This window comes from Myiozetetes cayanensis, unplaced genomic scaffold (genome assembly GCF_022539395.1).
Source record: "Myiozetetes cayanensis isolate MyiCay16 unplaced genomic scaffold, myiCay2020 scf10, whole genome shotgun sequence".
NCBI classification, from domain to species: Eukaryota; Metazoa; Chordata; class Aves; order Passeriformes; family Tyrannidae; genus Myiozetetes; species Myiozetetes cayanensis.
Window position 1 is genome coordinate 2,663,859 of NW_026086605.1, and position 18,947 is coordinate 2,682,805.

General features: G+C 43.0%; 1 protein-coding gene across 1 annotated transcript in view; it reads left to right on the plus strand.

Moving 5' to 3' along the window:
* The window catches only part of DMBT1 (deleted in malignant brain tumors 1), a 51,605-nt gene that overhangs the window by 15,064 nt on the left and 17,594 nt on the right, over window positions 1–18,947 (plus strand). Inside the window, exons 15-28 of the mRNA XM_050340820.1 lie at window positions 7,930–7,992; window positions 8,222–8,533; window positions 8,803–8,847; window positions 9,236–9,298; window positions 9,534–9,888; window positions 10,114–10,149; window positions 10,540–10,578; window positions 10,692–10,736; window positions 11,127–11,165; window positions 11,277–11,321; window positions 12,171–12,379; window positions 13,455–13,627; window positions 14,016–14,404; window positions 15,341–15,612. Of these exons, the coding sequence (XP_050196777.1) occupies window positions 7,930–7,992; window positions 8,222–8,533; window positions 8,803–8,847; window positions 9,236–9,298; window positions 9,534–9,888; window positions 10,114–10,149; window positions 10,540–10,578; window positions 10,692–10,736; window positions 11,127–11,165; window positions 11,277–11,321; window positions 12,171–12,379; window positions 13,455–13,627; window positions 14,016–14,404; window positions 15,341–15,612 (2,085 nt within the window). The remainder of the gene's footprint in view (window positions 1–7,929; window positions 7,993–8,221; window positions 8,534–8,802; window positions 8,848–9,235; window positions 9,299–9,533; window positions 9,889–10,113; window positions 10,150–10,539; window positions 10,579–10,691; window positions 10,737–11,126; window positions 11,166–11,276; window positions 11,322–12,170; window positions 12,380–13,454; window positions 13,628–14,015; window positions 14,405–15,340; window positions 15,613–18,947) is intronic.

Sequence of the window (18,947 nt, forward strand, 5' to 3'; positions counted from 1 at the left end):
AAAAAAAAAAAAAAATTTTATATGCCTTCACTCTAAGGTGTCCCCACCACCTTTCCCACATTTTTCTTTCTGTTATTTTTAGACAAATAGACCAGTACAAAACTCACGTTACCTAACAAGATGTGTTCACTGAAGTGCCTGGGTTGGGCTGTGAGCACTTGGGCAGGCAATCACCGTGGCCAGTGCCTGCCTAGGAATTATGGCACAGCCAGCTCCTGGGCTCTCTTCTTTATACTAATTCTTGGTTATTTATACAACAGCAAGCACAAAGTGGAGCCCGCTGGGCAGACCTTACCGCTCCCTCAGCCTACCTGAGAGCATTGCTGCCTTTCAATGCTGAAGAGCAAAACCTACTGCGTGGTATTGGCTCTGCAGGGAGGTGTAGCCCACTCTGGCTTGGCCTTTGGGATTTTCCCACCGTGGAAATTGAGGTATGTTTGCCCTCAATATGCACCCTCATTGTGAAATGTGTAAGCTGAGCGCATCGCTCCAGCAGTAAGTGTTTCAGCAAACATCTCCAGAATGGTTAGTGAGAAGTGTATTGGATGCCTGATCTCGCAGGGGTGAAGGGAAACACTCGACTGCCTCAGTCATTTTCAAAGAATCTGGGAGACCAGTCATAGTTAAAAAGTTATGCATGTAACTTATTTAAACATTTGCTAATTAAAATGTTTGATTTTGACGATTTCTCTTGGCTGGCAGTTAAATGTCAAGACGTAGCTGCCATCGTGTAACACCTGATACAGAAATTTATGTGTGTACACTGACTTCATTTGCTGAGGCAAAATTTACTAACTCCTTTTCCCTGCCTCCAAATTGTTGTATAGTGCCTGGGGATGGGGAATGGGGGAGAAACAAGTGAGAGATATTTATGGCTGTCATTGCCCATCTGTTCAGTAAATGCCAAGCTCGTGTTGCCTCAGATGGTCAGATGTAGAGCACCCCTCATATCATAAAAAACACACTGGTAGAAACGATCTGCCCAGCTAGGTGGGGGAAAAAAATAGAAAAAAAAAAAAAAGGAAGATAAAAGGAAATGGCAAATACTACATTTCACATTCTATCTTGCTAAATTTTTGATTCAGAGAAAATAAGACACACAGCTCGGAAAACTAGATTATGTTGCATTGAGTATTAGACTGGAGATAGGATGACTTTTTAAAAAATTGATAATTTTTTCTTTGGTGCAGAATTTAATTACTAAAACTGCACATTAAGTCAAGATGCTTGATGCTTTCAGATCTTTGATTAGTACAAGGAAGAAAAGCAATAAAAAGTACTAAGAAGCGTTAAGAATTATGATAGATACAAACAAAATCCAGTTCTAGATTAAGTGACAAACCAAGGCACACAATTTTCATATGAAAAGCATTTATATGAAAGGCTTGGGTGGGCTTGAGCACAGGAAAGTCTAAAACCAGCAAGCCTGACTTTTCCAGACTTGAAACACAAATACAGCAAGACATGGTACCACAGTTACACCACACGAAGGAATTCTTATTTAGAAAAAATTTTTTTTAAACTACTAACATCCCAAGTAAATAGAGGTGATTGTTTTTGAGTTAGCTTAATTCAGCTTTTTCTTTGCATTTCTGTGTTTAGCCAGAAGAAAAATTGCCTTAAGGTTTGTTTTGGGGGTTTTTTTGTGGATTGTTTAGGTTTGGGTTTTTGTGTTTGTGGATTTGTTTATGGATTTCTTAGGTTTTGTGGTTTTGTTTGTTTTTTGTTTGGGGGAGGGTTGTGTGTTTTTGTTTGGTTGATGGGGGTTTGGGTTGTTTGTTTGTTTGTTTGTTGGGTTTTTTTTTTAGATCATGATAGGTTCTGGGAGGTAAATAGGCTGAACAAAAACCCTTGGCAAGGATATACTATTGTGGCCAGTGAGTTAGCTTCAAATACATTTTCAGGGCATCTGAAGAGATGACTTTCCTTGAGCAATCCCCTTTAGTAACTAGTAGCATCATTTCCTTCCTGCTGGTCCTTCTGGTTTGAAGGCAAGGTCGGGGCATGAAGGGTAACAGATGGAAACACTGAAGAGCTGGAAATCTTGGAACCAAATCGACTTCTCTGTTCACAGCTTCTCTTTCAGTGGCCAGCTGCTACTGCCAGGTGTATTTTGTCTCAGTACAGCTCAGAAAAGAAACAGGCATAAAAGGAAGACGGAAGATCACTCAATTAAAAGCGCTTCAAAGAACTCAGGGTGATTTGAATAGGGGAGTGTAAAAAGGAAGCCAAAAGCCAGGCTTGAGGATCAGACATAAAGCAGATTTAAAGAATGCAGCTGCATGGTCATGTAAGGCAGGAGCAGATATGGCCCATAAGAAGCATTTGCTGAAATTGTTCTCACGCCCTTTGCCAGAAACCCTTTAAATGCAGGGCTGTCAAAGATCTTCATTCATTTTGGGACCAAAATGCAGGTGTGTCATGTCATGAGGGAGATGACTCTGTTCATACTATGGGTTTTGCTGGATATGAGACCCTACCCAGCCAGGACAGCACCCAAATGTTAGTGGTGGGTATGGGTGCTGTACAGATCGATTTCACCTGTGAATGACTCTTCTTAAGATTTCTGATACTTATCTTTTGCTGCCTCCTTAGACTTACAACCAAACATTTTTCCTGTAGTAGGGAAGAAGTAAAGCAGACTAAGAGTAAAAATGTGAGCAGTACTGGGGGCTCCCCTGATGGGGTATTACCTACCTGTGTGCAACACAAAATGAATTGGAAAATATTGAAGAATTGAAGTCCTGCAGAGCATTCCTGGGCAGGATCACTGTGAAGACTGATTATTGATCAGTGGAGACAGCAGAGCTTTCTATAGTCTCCAACAGCTCTAAGTACCACTAAAAATGTCAACTGTGACTGAAAAACTCAATCTTCAGTAGTTTGAAGCTGAAATTTTTTTACTGAAATTGCATAAAAAAAGATCATATTTTTTTCTTTAATTCCAAGTATAACAGTATAGTTTATTGAACACTTGTTCCAGCAAACAGCTGAGTTCTGATGGCAGATATCATGAGTCAATTGAAGCTGATTTTCTTAGACAAACTTCTTCAGGTTTCTTGTTCCTGATGCCTTTTTATTACAGTAAGACAAATCCGATCCTACATATTCTGTCTCAGTGATAGGTGGTCAAGAGCTGAGGCAGTAGTTGCCATTTATTTCTGATTTGAGAACACCAATGGATTGCTGATATGCTGTCAGGAATGCATCCTAATAATCCCCATTATTTGCAGACTTTTATGGTACTTTATTTTGCAGAATACTTTGTGCTGCTCTGATGTCAGCATGTGCAATAGGAAAGAGAGATAACCTAAGGTACATTATCTGCAGAGAATTCTGGCCTTTTAGCAACTGTAAGTCAAAGGTGCCTGTTATCAAGGCATAGGCCCTCATATAAGTTAAAGACCTTTCACTGAATGTGCCAGAAATGCACCAGTCAGCTGAAATGCCTGAGGCCTGGAAAGAAGCCTGTCAGCCAAGCTGGTGTTCAAGAACCATGCCTAGAAGATTTAATTATTGTGGATAAATTTAACCACAGTGCATTTAGGCCTTCTCTATTGTGGAACCTCCTTGGTATCATCCATAAATTTTCTGTTCACCGTGTCACAAACCAGAGTTTGGCTCTGTCTTTACTCCACCCCATCATCTATTTGTACACACTGATGAGACCTCCCTGAGCCTTCTCTTCTCTTGGCCTCTCCTCATATGAGGGATGCTCCAGATCTTTAATCATCTCTGCTAGACTTGCTCCTCTAAGTCCATCCGTGTCTTTTGTACTGGGGAGCCCAGGACTGGAACTTGCACCCCGGGTGTGTCTCCCCAGTGCTGAGTAGAGGGTAAGAATCACTGCCCTGACCTTCAGGCAGCACTCCTCTGTTAGTGGCAGCACCAGGTTGCCACTGGCTGACTTTGCTGCAAGGGCACATTGCTGCCTCATGGCCATTTCATTCACCAGGACCCCCAGGGCCTTCTCTGCAAAACTGCTTTCCAGATGCTTGGGCTGCAGGGTCGGTACAAAGGTCTTATTCTTCAAGAATTTAGAGGCAGTACTATGATCCCATAGCCCCTTCCCAACGACAGTGTGTGATCACTCCACTGAGCACATGGTATTGTTTTTGCTTTTGTCAGGAAGTAGAGCTGTGAATAGCAATGTTCATGCTTACATTTCTTCATTAACATCTGAGTACAATCAGTTGTATTTACCATTGTCCTCCAGTTTGTTTGCTCTTCTCAGCAACAGCTTTGACAGCTTCTGATTTTGTTTCTGGACTCATGCCTTTTGTCTTTCTTTCCTCTATTCTAGCACTGTGAAGGTTTGCAGAAAGAGGACTCTTTATCCCCTTTGTCTCTACACCCAAGCTGTGCCTCTCTGCAGAAGGAAGGTTGGAATGTACCAGCAGGAATATTGAGTTATGTCAACTATTGCGTTACGGTTGCAGTTTGCACCACAACCAAAATGAACAGAGAGGCATGGCCTGAAAGGAGAGTGAAGAAAAGAATATTAGACCAACAACTGGCTTGTTTTTAGCTGACTTCTATTTCTCCTCATCAGATGAGGAACAGCAGTAGAGGTGCAATACAGTGACTCCAGCAAACAGGATTCTGGGCTGTTGTGGCCTGAGTGATCTATAGATCCATGAAGACTTTGCATAGACCAGCCAAGGACCCCGGCTCAACAGGAAGTTTGAGTTTAGTTTCACCCATACTCCTCTTCCTTTTTTATAAACTATGTGATTCGAAGGATGGAAGGGAGTCTTGTTGGCAGATGCAGCTGAGGACCATAGTGGTAGGTTGAAGGAAGGCATTGGCAAAGCAGAGCAAGCTCAACAGAGGCCTGCAGATGAGGGTATGTTACAAATAGCTGCCATTAATTTACTTTTGATATGTGACATAATCCCACTCATGATGTTGTTTATGTACAAACAGCAGGGAAACAAGGCTGCAGTTTCAAATGGAGAACAGAAGTATAAACATTTATAAGACCAGGACACTCTGCTGAAGAAAGCCTGCTGGAAATTACTGCCTCACCTTGCAATGTTTTACAGTCTGCTTAAGTAAGTAATTATCTATTAGCAGTAAGAAAATAACACTGTGATAGCTGAGGCAAGGAAATACATACATTCACCATTCTGGTTCCAAAGGTAACACTGGGCCTGTACATACAGTTAAGATAATTTGTAATAAGGCCATCTGCCGGTTCTGCCTGGATTGGAGTTTCGTTTCCCCCCTAGTTCTACTTCCTGAGAAGCACAAATTATCGAGCAAACAGAAGCTTTGCTACTCTTGTGCAATCATTCTGTAAAGATCTGGTAGTCATAAAAAATATTGCCTGATCTGAGATAGGGCCGGCCAGGCTGACCCTTGGAGCCTCACTCTTTTACAGGTGCAGGGTATAAATACTAATGCTCAGTTTTACTGGGATCTCCTGGCAGGATGGGCACCACCAGAGCCTTGCTGGTGTCATTCCTCTTAAATGCAGCACTCCTGGGTGCCACCTCACCTAACCCCAATGATTCCAGAAAAGGTAGGAAAAAGCCCGTGCCACTTCTCTACGCTGGTTCTACAGATGGAACTCACATGCCAGTTTAATCAGTGTTTTCCAAAGATTTGAAGTAAGGCAGATTGAAATTAGGTTAACATCATGTTGTCTTATTAAAGCTGTGATCTGATATCGTGATTAAGTATTATTTGTGTTGAAGATAATTTAGTGTGATGAAATTATTACTGTTTTGCAGTAGTGTCTTGCAGCATAGTTTAAACTAAATTTTAAAAAGAATGTGACTGTGAAAATACTACTGAAAGACTTTGTTCCTATATATTTGTGGTTTTCAGTATGGAATTAAGAGGGAATATAGTTTCTTTGGCTGTAATGCATATTTGCTTTACTACACTCCAACCTTGCAAATGCACATGGAAGCACCCAATACTTGTTAGCTTTATATAATTTAATGGAAGTGCAATAGAAAGACACAATTGCTGTCCTGTACAGTGTCAGGAGGTCCCAGATGTGTGCATTATGTTATATTCCTGCTAGGAATTTCTTCTGATCCGGGCACCTGTCTGTTCACTGTTCTTTGTAGCTATACATAATAAAAACCCATCCATTGTATCCCTGGGAAGTGTGGTGATATAGTGTGTGTTGCCAGTTTTGCCCTCTGCTTTCATAAAAAGAGTTAAAAAGGTTTGAATTATAAAAACAGAAAACAGAGGGGAAAAAAAAAACTAGTCCAAGGAAGTCAGAACAAGAGACATTTAAAGCAATAAAACCAGAGAACAGAGAAGCCAAAAGAGCAATATCAAAAACAAGTCAGAGTTTGAAATTTTTGTAGGCAGCCTGACTCACACACACAATGAATTACTGAGTATTATTCAGATGAGGGATGATTTGAATAAACCACATTATATAAACATAACAGTGTGACTCAAACCCATGGCTTTACACATCACTTCTTAAAGACAGTCATTTAATTTGGGAAGGGTTGGAGGGAGCACTGGGATTTTTTGTTTGTTTTAAATCAATTTTGAAGAATGCATGAATCATTACTTATTAAAGTTACTCTGTCTTTCTGAAATAATTTCCCCCTACAAAAATATGTATTTTAATAATGCAGCCCAATATAGATTACCTGACCCAACCTAGAAATGAAGGAGGAATTTATTCAGTGCTTGTTGTTTGTTGTTCTTTTACATTAACCTCTGATACGTGTCTCACTGTATAAAGTCACTTTTTTAATGTGTGGGAATTACCAAGTACTTTTTGTGTGCTACTCAAAATAAAAAAGGTTTGAGAAAAATACAGCACTTCTAAAATGCTCTCTCAAATCAGGGACCATGACTAAGCATGTCCCTGATTTGTTTTTACATGAAAATCTTGAATACATTTTTCTTTTTAGATATGAAATGCAAGTTTTCTTTGTGCTTGTTTTACTTTTTTTTTTTTTTATGCTACACATTTAAGTTTACAGAACAAAACCACAATTGCAGAAAAACATGTGTTCAGCAACTAAAAGTACTGTGGGGTATTTCAAATTACAAGGACAGATTTAAGGAAGTTCCACAACTACTCTGTATTACTCACACCCAGTCATGAAAACTTTGAGTGTTTTTCTTTATTAGGCTGACAATAAGAGTGCAATGTTTAGTTTATTGAATTCCTAGCACTTTCTGTCCATTCTTAGCAAATACACACTAGGAATTGTCACTGAAATTTAATATATTACTCAAAAATCCAAGCTATTTTCTTTAGTCTGACCAAGCATTAATTCAAACATTCATATATGAAAAATAGATTTGCTAAATGGTAGATTTGCCCTCAGTTGTCTCTGTTGACAGGCTTTGGTTCACTGAAAAGATAATTTTGTGAATCTTTCTGGAATATGGCATTGCTAGATACTTCCTAATTTCCAGAGACCTTGCTCGAGAGCTTTGTCCTGCATCCAAAAGGTGCAGCTCTCTAGGGAAAATATACCTCATCTGAATTTATTTATTACATGCATTGCAAATTGAGTCACTGAAAGCAGCTGTGGACAACAAGAACCCAAGAATAATACACTCACAGAATCATGGACTTACAGAATGATTTGGACTGGAAGGGAACTTTAGAAATCATCTAGTCCAAAAATAAGGAGAGACAGCTTCAACCAGAGGATGCCCAGAGATATGTCCAACCTAACCCTGAAAGTTTCCAGTGAAGGAAACATGGCAGGGTACACAAAAAATGAGGACTCATCTGATTGAAAAGAAAATGTTTTGGAGGTGTGTTCTGGGTTTCTTTACTCCCACACCAGACGAACATCCTGCTGAGAAGTTGCTCACAATCTCCCATGTGACACCATAGGAGTGGCACCAACTTCCCCGGCACTGGGAGAAAACCTGACCACGCTCCTTCATCCACCAGGGCCTCACTTGCCTCTTTCTCTTCCTCTCCAGCATACCCCACAACCCCAACCGAAGGGACAACCCTACCATGGTTCACCACCACCATTCCCCCAGGTGGGTCTGAATTTCTCCTTGTTTTTCGGGCCCCTTCTCTTTCGGAGCCACTAAGTGCTGCAGAGGTTGGCCTTTGCTCTTCTGTGTGGGAGGGCAGAGCCTGGGAAAAGCACAGCCTAATGAGGCCGATGGTGGGAGTGGTGGAACCCACAGAGCATTGCCAAGGCCCTGGCAGGAGCCTGTGTGCTGCAGGGTCTCCTCAAGTTTTCCATTTCTGCCCCTTTCCAAGGTGCCACTGTGAGCCTGGTGGACGGCAGGAACCGGTGTGAGGGGCGCGTAGAAATTTCCTTCCCGGGGGGCCGGGGCACCGTCTGCGATGACGGCTGGGACCTGAGGGACGCCCAGGTTGTGTGCAGGCAGCTGGGATGTGGCTCTGCTGTTTCTGCACCATCAAACAGTGCCTTTGGGCCAGGCAGTGGCGAGATCTACCTGGACGATGTGAACTGTGCAGGCTGGGAGTCCTCCCTCTTCCAGTGCAGCCACAACGGCTGGGGCGTCCACAACTGTCGCCACAGTGAAGATGCCGGTGTTGTTTGCTCAGGTACCTTGGCTTTTCCTCCACACCTACCGGCGTTCTTTCCACAGTTGGCCCCTTGTTGGCCACAATTAGCTGTGCCTTGGAGACGTGTTCAGGAATATGCTTTTGATGGCTCCCACCAGGCAAGACCACCCTTTTGTTCAGAGCCCTAAGCTCTCCATTGCCCCTGTCACAGGGTGGCACCAATATCATCCCCAGCATGGGGAGAAAACCTGACCATGCTCCTTCATCCACCAGGATCTCACTTGCTTCTTTCTCTTCCTCCCTTACAGATGCCACAACCATGGACACCCCTCGCCCTCCAACAACTATTCCAGGTTGGTGTGTTTTCTTCTGTTTCTCTGAGGCATTACTTTGGAGGTGAATTAGTTACTATTTAGTAGGTGAGAGGTGCAACATTTGCATGTTGCAATATTTTGGGAAAAAAATCCTTATTGATATTGTTTAAATCCTACGCACGGGACTTTGCTGCTTGTGTGACTGTGTTTCTGGGGATGGATTTCAGACTATGTTGATCATGTGGGAGATTTTCTTCTGTTTCTTCTCTGATTTTATGGTTTTTGGGCCAACGTCTTTCACTCAGACCCCCAAGGTCCCCATTGTCCGTGTGACACGGGGGCACCAACTTCCCCGGCACTGGGAGAAAACCTGGCCATGCTCCTTCATCCACCAGGGCCTCACTTGCCTCTTTCTCTTCCTCTCCAGCATACCCCACAACCCCAACCGAAGGGACAACCCTACCATGGTTCACCACCACCATTCCCCCAGGTGGGTCTGAATTTCTCCTTGTTTTTCGGGCCCCTTCTCTTTCGGAGCCACTAAGTGCTGCAGAGGTTGGCCTTTGCTCTTCTGTGTGGGAGGGCAGAGCCTGGGAAAAGCACAGCCTAATGAGGCCGATGGTGGGAGTGGTGGAACCCACAGAGCATTGCCAAGGCCCTGGCAGGAGCAGGAGCCTGTGTGCTGCAGGGTCTCCTCAAGTTTTCCATTTCTGCCCCTTTCCAAGGTGCCACTGTGAGCCTGGTGGACGGCAGGAACCGCTGTGAGGGGCGCGTAGAAATTTCCTTCCCGGGGGGCCGGGGCACCGTCTGCGATGACGGCTGGGACCTGAGGGACGCCCAGGTTGTGTGCAGGCAGCTGGGATGTGGCTCTGCTGTTTCTGCACCATCAAACAGTGCCTTTGGGCCAGGCAGTGGCGAGATCTACCTGGACGATGTGAACTGTGCAGGCTGGGAGTCCTCCCTCTTCCAGTGCAGCCACAACGGCTGGGGCGTCCACAACTGTCGCCACAGTGAAGATGCCGGTGTTGTTTGCTCAGGTACCTTGGCTTTTCCTCCACACCTACCAGCACTCTTTCCACAGTTGGCCCCTTGTTGGCCACAATTAGCTGTGCCTTGGAGACGTGTTCAGGAATATGCTTTTGATGGCTCCCACCAGGCAAGACCACCCTTTGTTTAGAGCCCTAAGCTCTCCATTGCCCCTGTGACAGAGTGGCACCAATATCATCCCCAGCATGGGGAGAAAACCTGACCATGCTCCTCCATCCACCAGGGCCTCACTTGCTTCTTTCTCTTCCTCCCTTACAGATGCCGCAACCAAGGCCTACAGAACAGGTACTACAGGTTGGTGTGTTTTCTTCTGTTTCTCTGAGGCATTATTTTGGAGGTGAATTAGTTACTATTTAGTAGGTGTGAGATGCAACATTTGCATGTTGCAATATTTCGGGAAAAAATCCTTATTGATATTGTTTAAATCCTACACACGGGACTTTGCCATTTGAGTGACTGTGTTTCTGGGGATGGATTTCAGACTGTGGTGATCATGTGGGAGATTTTCTTCTGTTTCTTCTCTGATTTTATGGTTTTTGGGCCAACCTCTTTCTCTCAGACCCCCACGGTCCCCATTGTCCGTGTGACACGGGGGCACCAACTTCCCCGGCACTGGGAGAAAACCTGGCCATGCTCCTTCATCCACCAGGGCCTCACTTGCCTCTTTCTCTTCCTCTCCTGCAGATACCACAACAGGCTACATATGGGACACTTGGACGACACGTGAGTTCATATTTTTGTGACTGCTGCTTTCCCCCCCCACTCCAGGAGCCCAGGCACAGGAGCTCCTTCATCCACCAGGGCCTCACTTGCCTCTTTCTCTTCCTCCCTTACAGATGCCGCAACCATGGGCACCCCTCGCCCTCCAACAACTATTCCAGGTTGGTGTGTTTTCTTCTGTTTCTCTGAGGCATTATTTTGGAGGTGAATTAGTTACTATTTAGTAGGTGGGAGATGCAACATTTGCATGTTGCAATATTTAGGGAAAAAATCCTTATTGATATTGTTTAAATCCTACACACGGGACTTTGCCATTTGAGTGACTGTGTTTCTGGGGATGGATTTCAGACTATGTTGATCATGTGGGAGATTTTCTTCTGTTTCTTCTCTGATTTTATGGTTTTTGGGCCAACCTCTTTCTCTCAGACCCCCAAGGTCCCCATTGTCCGTGTGACACGGGGGCACCAACTTCCCCGGCACTGGGAGAAAACCTGGCCATGCTCCTTCATCCACCAGGGCCTCACTTGCCTCTTTCTCTTCCTCTCCTGCAGATACCACAACAGGCTACATATGGGACACTTGGACGACACGTGAGTTCATATTTGTGTGACTGCTGCTTTCCCCCCACTCCAGGGGCCTGGGCCCAGGAGCTCCTTCATCCACCAGGGCCTCACTTGCTTCTTTCTCTTCCTCCCTTACAGATGCCGCAACCATGGGCACCCCTCGCCCTCCAACAACTATTCCAGGTTGGTGTGTTTTCTTCTGTTTCTCTGAGGCATTATTTTGGAGGTGATTTAGTTACTATTTAGTAGCTGTGAGATGCAACATTTGCATGTTGCAATATTTAGGGAAAAAATCCTTATTGATATTGTTTAAATCCTACACACCGGACTTTGCTGCTTGTGTGACTGTGTTTCTGGGGATGGATTTCAGACTGTGGTGATCATGTGGGAGATTTTCTTTTGTTTCTTCTCTGATTTAAAGGTTTTTGGACCATGACATGACTTTCCCTGACACATGTATGACTGAAGCCTAACTGCAAGGGTCAGTCATAACTCTTTGAAGAGATAATCACACCTGTAGTCTTAGAAGAGAACAACCATTCAGTTTCTTTTGAAATTTAACCTCCTCTTGCTTTGACTTGATTATATACAATATATATTTTTTTTTTAACATAATTAAATATAAGTGAATCATGTCTTCTTTTCTTTTCTTTTTTCTTTTTTGTTTTTTTAGACAAAAGATTCTTTTGTGGCAGCCTACTTCTTACTCCCTCCGGGACGTTTGAGAGTCCTTATCCTTTGAATTATCCGGAGAAAGCAGATTGTTTGTGGGAAATACAAGTAGCCAATAATTTCCGCATTATGCTCACATTTGAAAGTGTTCAGTAAGTAAACCACTTTCTACTGGGCAATAAATAGATTCAAAATCTCAACTGCATCTGCAGTTCCTGGGCACGTTTCCCATCCTCTAAGTGAGTGATAAATACACATGGGAATTGCATGAATGCAGAATCTTATTTTATTGTTTGTTCAGCATTTAAAACCCAAAGTTTACCAAATGCGTTTTCTTACACGTTCAAATTTCTTCCTCAGGTTGCAAGGTGGATGCCTGTATGACTATATTGAGATCTATGATGGGCCACCCAATACTTCATCTCTACTTGGAGGAATTTGTTCTACTTCTAAAATTACGTACAGGTCATCCTCAAACTTCATGGCTGTCAAGTTTTACAGTGACTCCAGATATTCCAATGGAAGGTTTCGGGCTCAGTATCAGTCCTTCCCAGCAGACCAGAATGCCAGTAAGTTTCCATTCTATTCATAATTCCATTCTGTTTGTAATGCTTTCTTTTCTTTTTTTATACACTGATTTTGTTTACCATATAAATATGGTTTGCTTTGGTTGAAGAAATCCCACATAGATGACATTCCAACTTGAATTTTGTAGCTGATTATTGATCAGTCACTTTCAGACAATAATTATTTTTTCTTCTTAAAAAAATCTTCAGTATCAATCTAATTGCCTCTAGATATTTTCTATCATGCTTTCTAAATTCATATTTCTTTGTATCACATCACAGTTCATACATTTTTTTGTACCTTTCTGGGCAAATTTTCATAGGATCATAGAAATATTGGCTAGAAAGGACTTTTGGAGGTTTCTGTGTCCAACTATTTAAAGCAGAGGTCTTGCCAACACCTGGTCAGGTCCATTATCTAGCTGTGTCTCTAGAAATGTCCAAGGGATGAAATACTCAAAGCTACTTCCCTGGGTGACCTGTTCCAGTACTGTCCTGCAGTCCCTATGCTAAGGTGTATCTCAAGCACACTCACAACCTCCCCAACACAAACAGTTGGCTCTCTTGTCTTTTTAAGTGCTTCTCAAGAGGCTGTGTGTTGCCAGTAGGTCCTTGTTATCAGACATCTCACTCCACAAAGGCCAAACTCTCCATGGAATCCTTGCTTTTCACGTCATGGACTCAGTGAAGCATCATGGAGACAGCATCAGGATCCCCTCCCAGCCAAGTTGTGCTTCTCTAAACCATCCTGAAACTTCAGCTCTACACCTTCCACAATGCATTTTGGATTCTTGTTCAGGAAAAACTCCCACTTCTTAGCATTTTTGTGTGAGTGGTGATAGAGGCTCAAGGTCTAAGCAAAAAGCTATTGTAAGCCACATGTTTTTGCCAGGGCAGTAACTGAAGGTCAGCTGAAGTACGTCAGAGACTATTGCTTCCTCATATCCAAGTCCAAAGTGCGACAGTAAGCGGTTTGGCTTATCTTTAGATGATAGCGGGTATTGCATTTGTTGAAGTTGCAATTTGCAGGCATTATCAAGCACCTGGAGTCTCTAATAGTTCTCATGTTCTTCCCTAGCCCTTGCGTGCTACCCCACCTCCATGCGAGCAGTTGTAGACAGACACTATCTCCAGTCACAGGGCTACCTAGTCAGTAGCATCAGCTTGCCTGACTCCAACTGCAGACCAACAATTACATCAACGGCGGTGATATTCAACATTCCCTACAACGGCTGCGGCACGCACAGACAGGTTGGTGTTTGGGAGAGCTCTGGGCATGGGAATTTATAATAGACATTTGGAAAACTGTCTTGAATTGCAAAGGGTGTAGTAGGCCACAGGCGTTCAAAGCACAGGAGATAATCACGTGTTTCTGGAGGCTAAAGTTTGTTCAATATTCCTATTTATCCTTTCCAGGGTTTAGGAAATCTCTGTATCTATTTCAGGGTGATGTTTTAGAGAACAAGAGCAGAGCACAGGGGAGAGTTAGGTGAGCAATGCCACACAGATGCTTAGGTATTTTTGAGTATGACATGTTCTTTCTGACTAATTCTAAGACCTGGCACATACAGAAGTTTATAGTACACAAGTGAACATGACCACAAGTGGTAATTTTGTCCTCATTTAATGTGTCAAATAGAGCGACAACGAAACCATCACCTACTCCAACGTGATAAAAGCCTCTGCTCCCAGTTACACCGTCAAAAGGCAGAAGGACCTTCACCTACATGTCAACTGCAAAATGATCCAGAACACCTGGGTGCAAGCAGTGTACACTGCCATTGACAACACCGACGTCAAAGAAACCCAGTATGGCAGATACGACGTGAACTTGGCGTTCTACAACTCCTCATCTTTCCTGTGGCCGGTGCAGAGCTTCCCCTACTACATTGACCTGAATCAGAATTTGTTCCTCCAAGCATCTCTGCACAGCTCTGACCAAAATCTGATAGTGTTTGTGGACACCTGCGTGGCATCACCGGATCCTAGCGATTTTAGAACAAAGACCTATGAACTGATCAGAAGGGGGTAAGGATTTTCTAAAGAATTGCTTTGAAAGTACATGGATAGTTCTGAAAGAGCTTAATTTGTGAAAGAGGTGATTTAAGGCCAGTGTACACTGGTTGCAATCCTCAGTACAAATATAGTTCTAACAGCAACCTTTTGGCAAAGCCTGAATAAAATACAGTATGACAAAGAACTGCCATTCAGAAGTTGCAGTCAAGCCCTGAGATTTCACTCAAGGATCTGCACTGAGATTTCTTCTCAAGTGCAGAAATTGAAGTCTGGTTTTGTTTCTGAAATCAATGTATGAAATGTAGGGATGTCAGTGGCTCTGCATTTCCATACATCACAACTAGAGTTTTACTGCATTGTAGCAAGAATAAAAAACTGTCTACTCAAAAAGCAGTCCCTTAGCCTTTTCTTGTTATTCCAGAAACCCAAAACATTTTGCTTAATTTTATACCAAGGGACATTGAGGCACTAAAGAACATGTTTATTAAAAACAAAAACAAAACCAAACTAAACAAAACAACAACAACAAAAAACCAAACCAAAAAAACAAACCAAAAAACATCAACAAAAAAGTATTAGAATTAGTTTTGTGCTTGCAGAGTAGAAAAGGACACTTTCTTCAGCAACCTTCAGGGACCTCTTTGCACACAGGCAATCCCATTTTCAAATGCAAAACAGGTTCTCAGCTGAAACACAGAAACCAGCAGAACCATTAGTCATTTTTCAGCTCCCCATATTTACACAGACTTTGTTGAGCTCCAAAATTTCTGTGCTGGGTACACCTAACAATCCCTCTTCTTGCTAAAAGCACGCGCTTTTCTTCATCCTTCTGATGTCTGATTTTGTATTTAATCCTGAAACTTACTGCACAAAGGTAATGTTATTAATGCTTCTATTCAAGAGCAGCTATTGGTTAACAGCTAATCTGTTGGGTTTATGTCTTCCCAGGTGTGTTGAGGACCCTACCTACTCTTCCCACCCCTCCCCGCGCAACAGCGTTGCTCGGTTTTCGTTCAACGCTTTTTCCTTCGCTAAGCAGTACCCATCAGTTTACCTGCAGTGTAAGCTGGTGGTGTGCAGGTACAGAGACTACTCCTCCCGCTGCTATCAGGGCTGTGTTAGAAGGCTCAAGAGGAACTCAGGTTCTTCCCAGAAACTGGTGAATGTTGTTATTGGACCTGTGCAGCTTCGGGAAGCTCACGCTGAGAACAGGAACACTGGTAAGTTTAAATATCCTAAATAACGTAAGACTCTCGTGTGTTACAGTGTGTTTGCATTGCGGTTCAGATGTGAAACCCGTTTATTTGCAATTCTGCTGTGATTCTTACGGGGGATTATACTTTTTTTTAATATAATATTTATATTAGGTTTACAAGCTGCTTCCTTTCTGTCATAGTTCAGATCCATTCTTTGTTCTGCACATGTCAAATGGCAATTGATTCAGTTCTGCAGAAAGATGGATGAGCTATAACTCCTCTCCCTGCTGGATTTGTATTAATATTCCAAAGCTGGCTGAGCCTGATTTACATGTCTCTCATTCATTAACAATCAATCTCTAAGTCCCCTTCGACACGCTGCTTCCCTGTATCTGCTACTTCCACTGTCAGAAAAAGGCATCTTGTGTTCTCTGAGTGTAATCATGACAGACTCTCAGTTACTCTTTAATTTCTTGCCATAATCTTTACTCACTTCATGGGGCCACTGAATCATTTGCAGTAAAACAATTTGGTTTCTGATCTAACCCAGATCACAGTACTGTAATTCAAGTTCTCTTTGCCTAATTACCTTTGAGATTAACCAGGTCAGCAAAGCAAGTGTAAAAGCCTCTCTCTTTCTCTTTCGTGCACAGAGCTTGACTCTGGTATCCAGGCAAAAGGGGAATCTCCGAGCTCAGTGCCTGCTGCCAGCTCCCACGTCCCCCTGGCTGTCACTGCCATGGTGATGGCAGCTGCTGCTCTTCTCACAGTGGGAGGATTTCTTTTGAAGCGTAAACTGCAGAGACCCATCCCATACCAGATAATGTGAGAGGCAGCCTGGGCTTGCAGGTGGAAGGATGTTTTCACCAGCCATCTGCTTCATTATTTGGGTTTGAATAATCAGTGTGAGGGGCAACTCTTACTTGACTGTTCCACCATCTTCTTGTCAGAAGAACGTCTTGTGTCAAGATTATACCTGATGTTACCATGAACTGAACTTATAAAGCAGTCTGACTTTAAAATTTAGTCCAAGCATACCTGAGGTGCAAAGGAAAGGTTGATTCTTCCACTCCATCATTCAAATAAGCATCTTCAGTGCTGGACGTTTCAGGGCATCTCAGCTGAACCCTTGGTTGAGGGTCTGTCTGATTTAGGTGACCTGAGAAAGAACTTTGGCCATTGCTGATATGCAGATAAAACACCTATGTAGCACCATGAGATACCCTGTGAAGTAGTCCAACAGAAATGTTACTTTGCAGTAAATAAATCTCAATAATGAACCATAAGCAAGAATACACATAAAGAAGTATTCCTGTACAGCGACCCTCACTTTGGGGGCTATGGTTCTTCCCAAGTACACGTTTCTCTGAGTAGATGTAGGTCATTTATAAGATTTTGTATGGAGGATGAACATAATCAAATCTGTCAGATAAATGTGTAATAAAAGCATAAAAAAAAATGGTGTTTTGTTTTGTTTTTTCAAGTAATGTTCTTTTTTGTGTACTTGCAAACATGGCACTTGTGTGTATGAACTCATGGCTAACACATTATCAGGCTGGAAAATGTGGCTTCTGACAAAGTGACTTTTCCAAGCAATGATTTCTGCTCTTGCTCTCACACATTTCTACACCTGTGAAGTGGGGGAGGGAGAGAATGTACGTAAGTTGCCATAAGGAAGTGTGACCTGTCTCCTATCCCCATGCGAAAACAAAATAAAACTAACAAAAAAAGAAGAATTTGTTCGGAAGAAGCTACTTAATACAGGTGAAAAGGTCATTGGTATTGATTGAGAAATGCCCTTCTTCAGACTTTCCTGTTTTCCAGCCAGCTATGAAAGGGGTAAGTTCATTTGGAACAGCGTAATGTGCTGAGTGTGAGGTGAGCCAGAGTCAAAGCAGTGACGTGTAAGGAAGGTGTGCTGTACTCCAGGGTGACATCCTGATCTGACAAGGAGGATGTGGGCAGCTCTGACAGGAATCATCCTTACAGCCTGTACCATTTTTTCCTTCCAGCTGCCTTCTCCTCGTGATTCCAGGTAGGCCTCTCATCACCTCTCCATGTTGTGGAGATGGGATCAAACACGTAGGGACCGGCACTGCACACAGAAAGTGTGAGTTGTTTTCCACACATGAGGAACAAGGATTGAGGTTCCCCCCCTCCCCTTGGCCTACAGCCACCTTTGAAGGGCAGAACAATCTAGGAGGGTGACCTGCCTTTCATCTAGTCCTGTTGTGCAGAGCACACATTGTCCAGACTCAGGGGAATCCAGTGATCTGCTCAGCACAGCAAGGGCTGCATTTGATGATGATGAAAGGGTCATGCTCTAAATTACATGTGCCTGGTGAATGATTTCTCTGCCACAGACCTTCCTTCCCACCTCCTGTCCTCCCCCATTTGGGAAATCTACCAATAAATCCAGTGGTGGACGGTTCTGATCCACTTGCATCCTCACCACTGGCCAAATGCAGATCAGTTTGCAATGATGTGCTTCAAATGACACAGGCAATGGAGCCCACAAGGCCATCAAGTAACCCAATAAATTAGACTAAACTGCCTAATTGCGTCATAACATCTGGATTCAGACTATCATTCCTTTTTTCAGAAGTCTGTGGATGCCCTTTTTCCAGTGTAGGTACTTTCTGGTGGTCACACCTGAAAGCAGATTAGTCTTGTTTGTTCTTTCGGTGGTCTTCATTGTGACCTCACCAAAACCAGTATGGCTGCAAAGTGTCCCCACTTTCAGTCAGCAGAAGAGAAAGTGTTTTTAAAGCTCAGTGCAGCTTCTTTCACAGAGTAATGTGCTGGAAAATACCTCAAGCTGCCAGAAGACCTTAAGAACAAAAATCTGTTACTGCAAGAGACTAATCTAAGCAATGAGAAGGATGAAAACACGAGCTGTATAGTATTTGTATTAATTAATTAATTAAGATTAATTGGAACATACCATTCATCTATTTCTATGTGCAGACATTGTCTGATAATGTCTAGAAAGATATTTAGAAATACCTAGATATTTGAAATTAATAATTCATTAGCGAGGAGTGTAATGAAGAATTAATTAAGCAATCTTGTCCTTTTACTTGGGCAACTTAAGATGTTTTTTCACACTTGAACCACCTGGGAATCCCTTTTGTGTTCCCCTTCCTCCTCACCCTTTTCAGTGATTGCAGGAGTTTGGAGAAGAACTGTGATCCATCACTTACTCTCGCTTCACCGACTGCAGTGTTTGATTGGCCAGTCAGCTGTATTGGATTTTTTCTGCGCCTTCTCAAGGTGTCAAAACCAGAAGAATATGAATAGTGAATACCAGGTGTTGTGTACATATCCTCATTCATGTGCAAATATGGTTGTTTGGATAA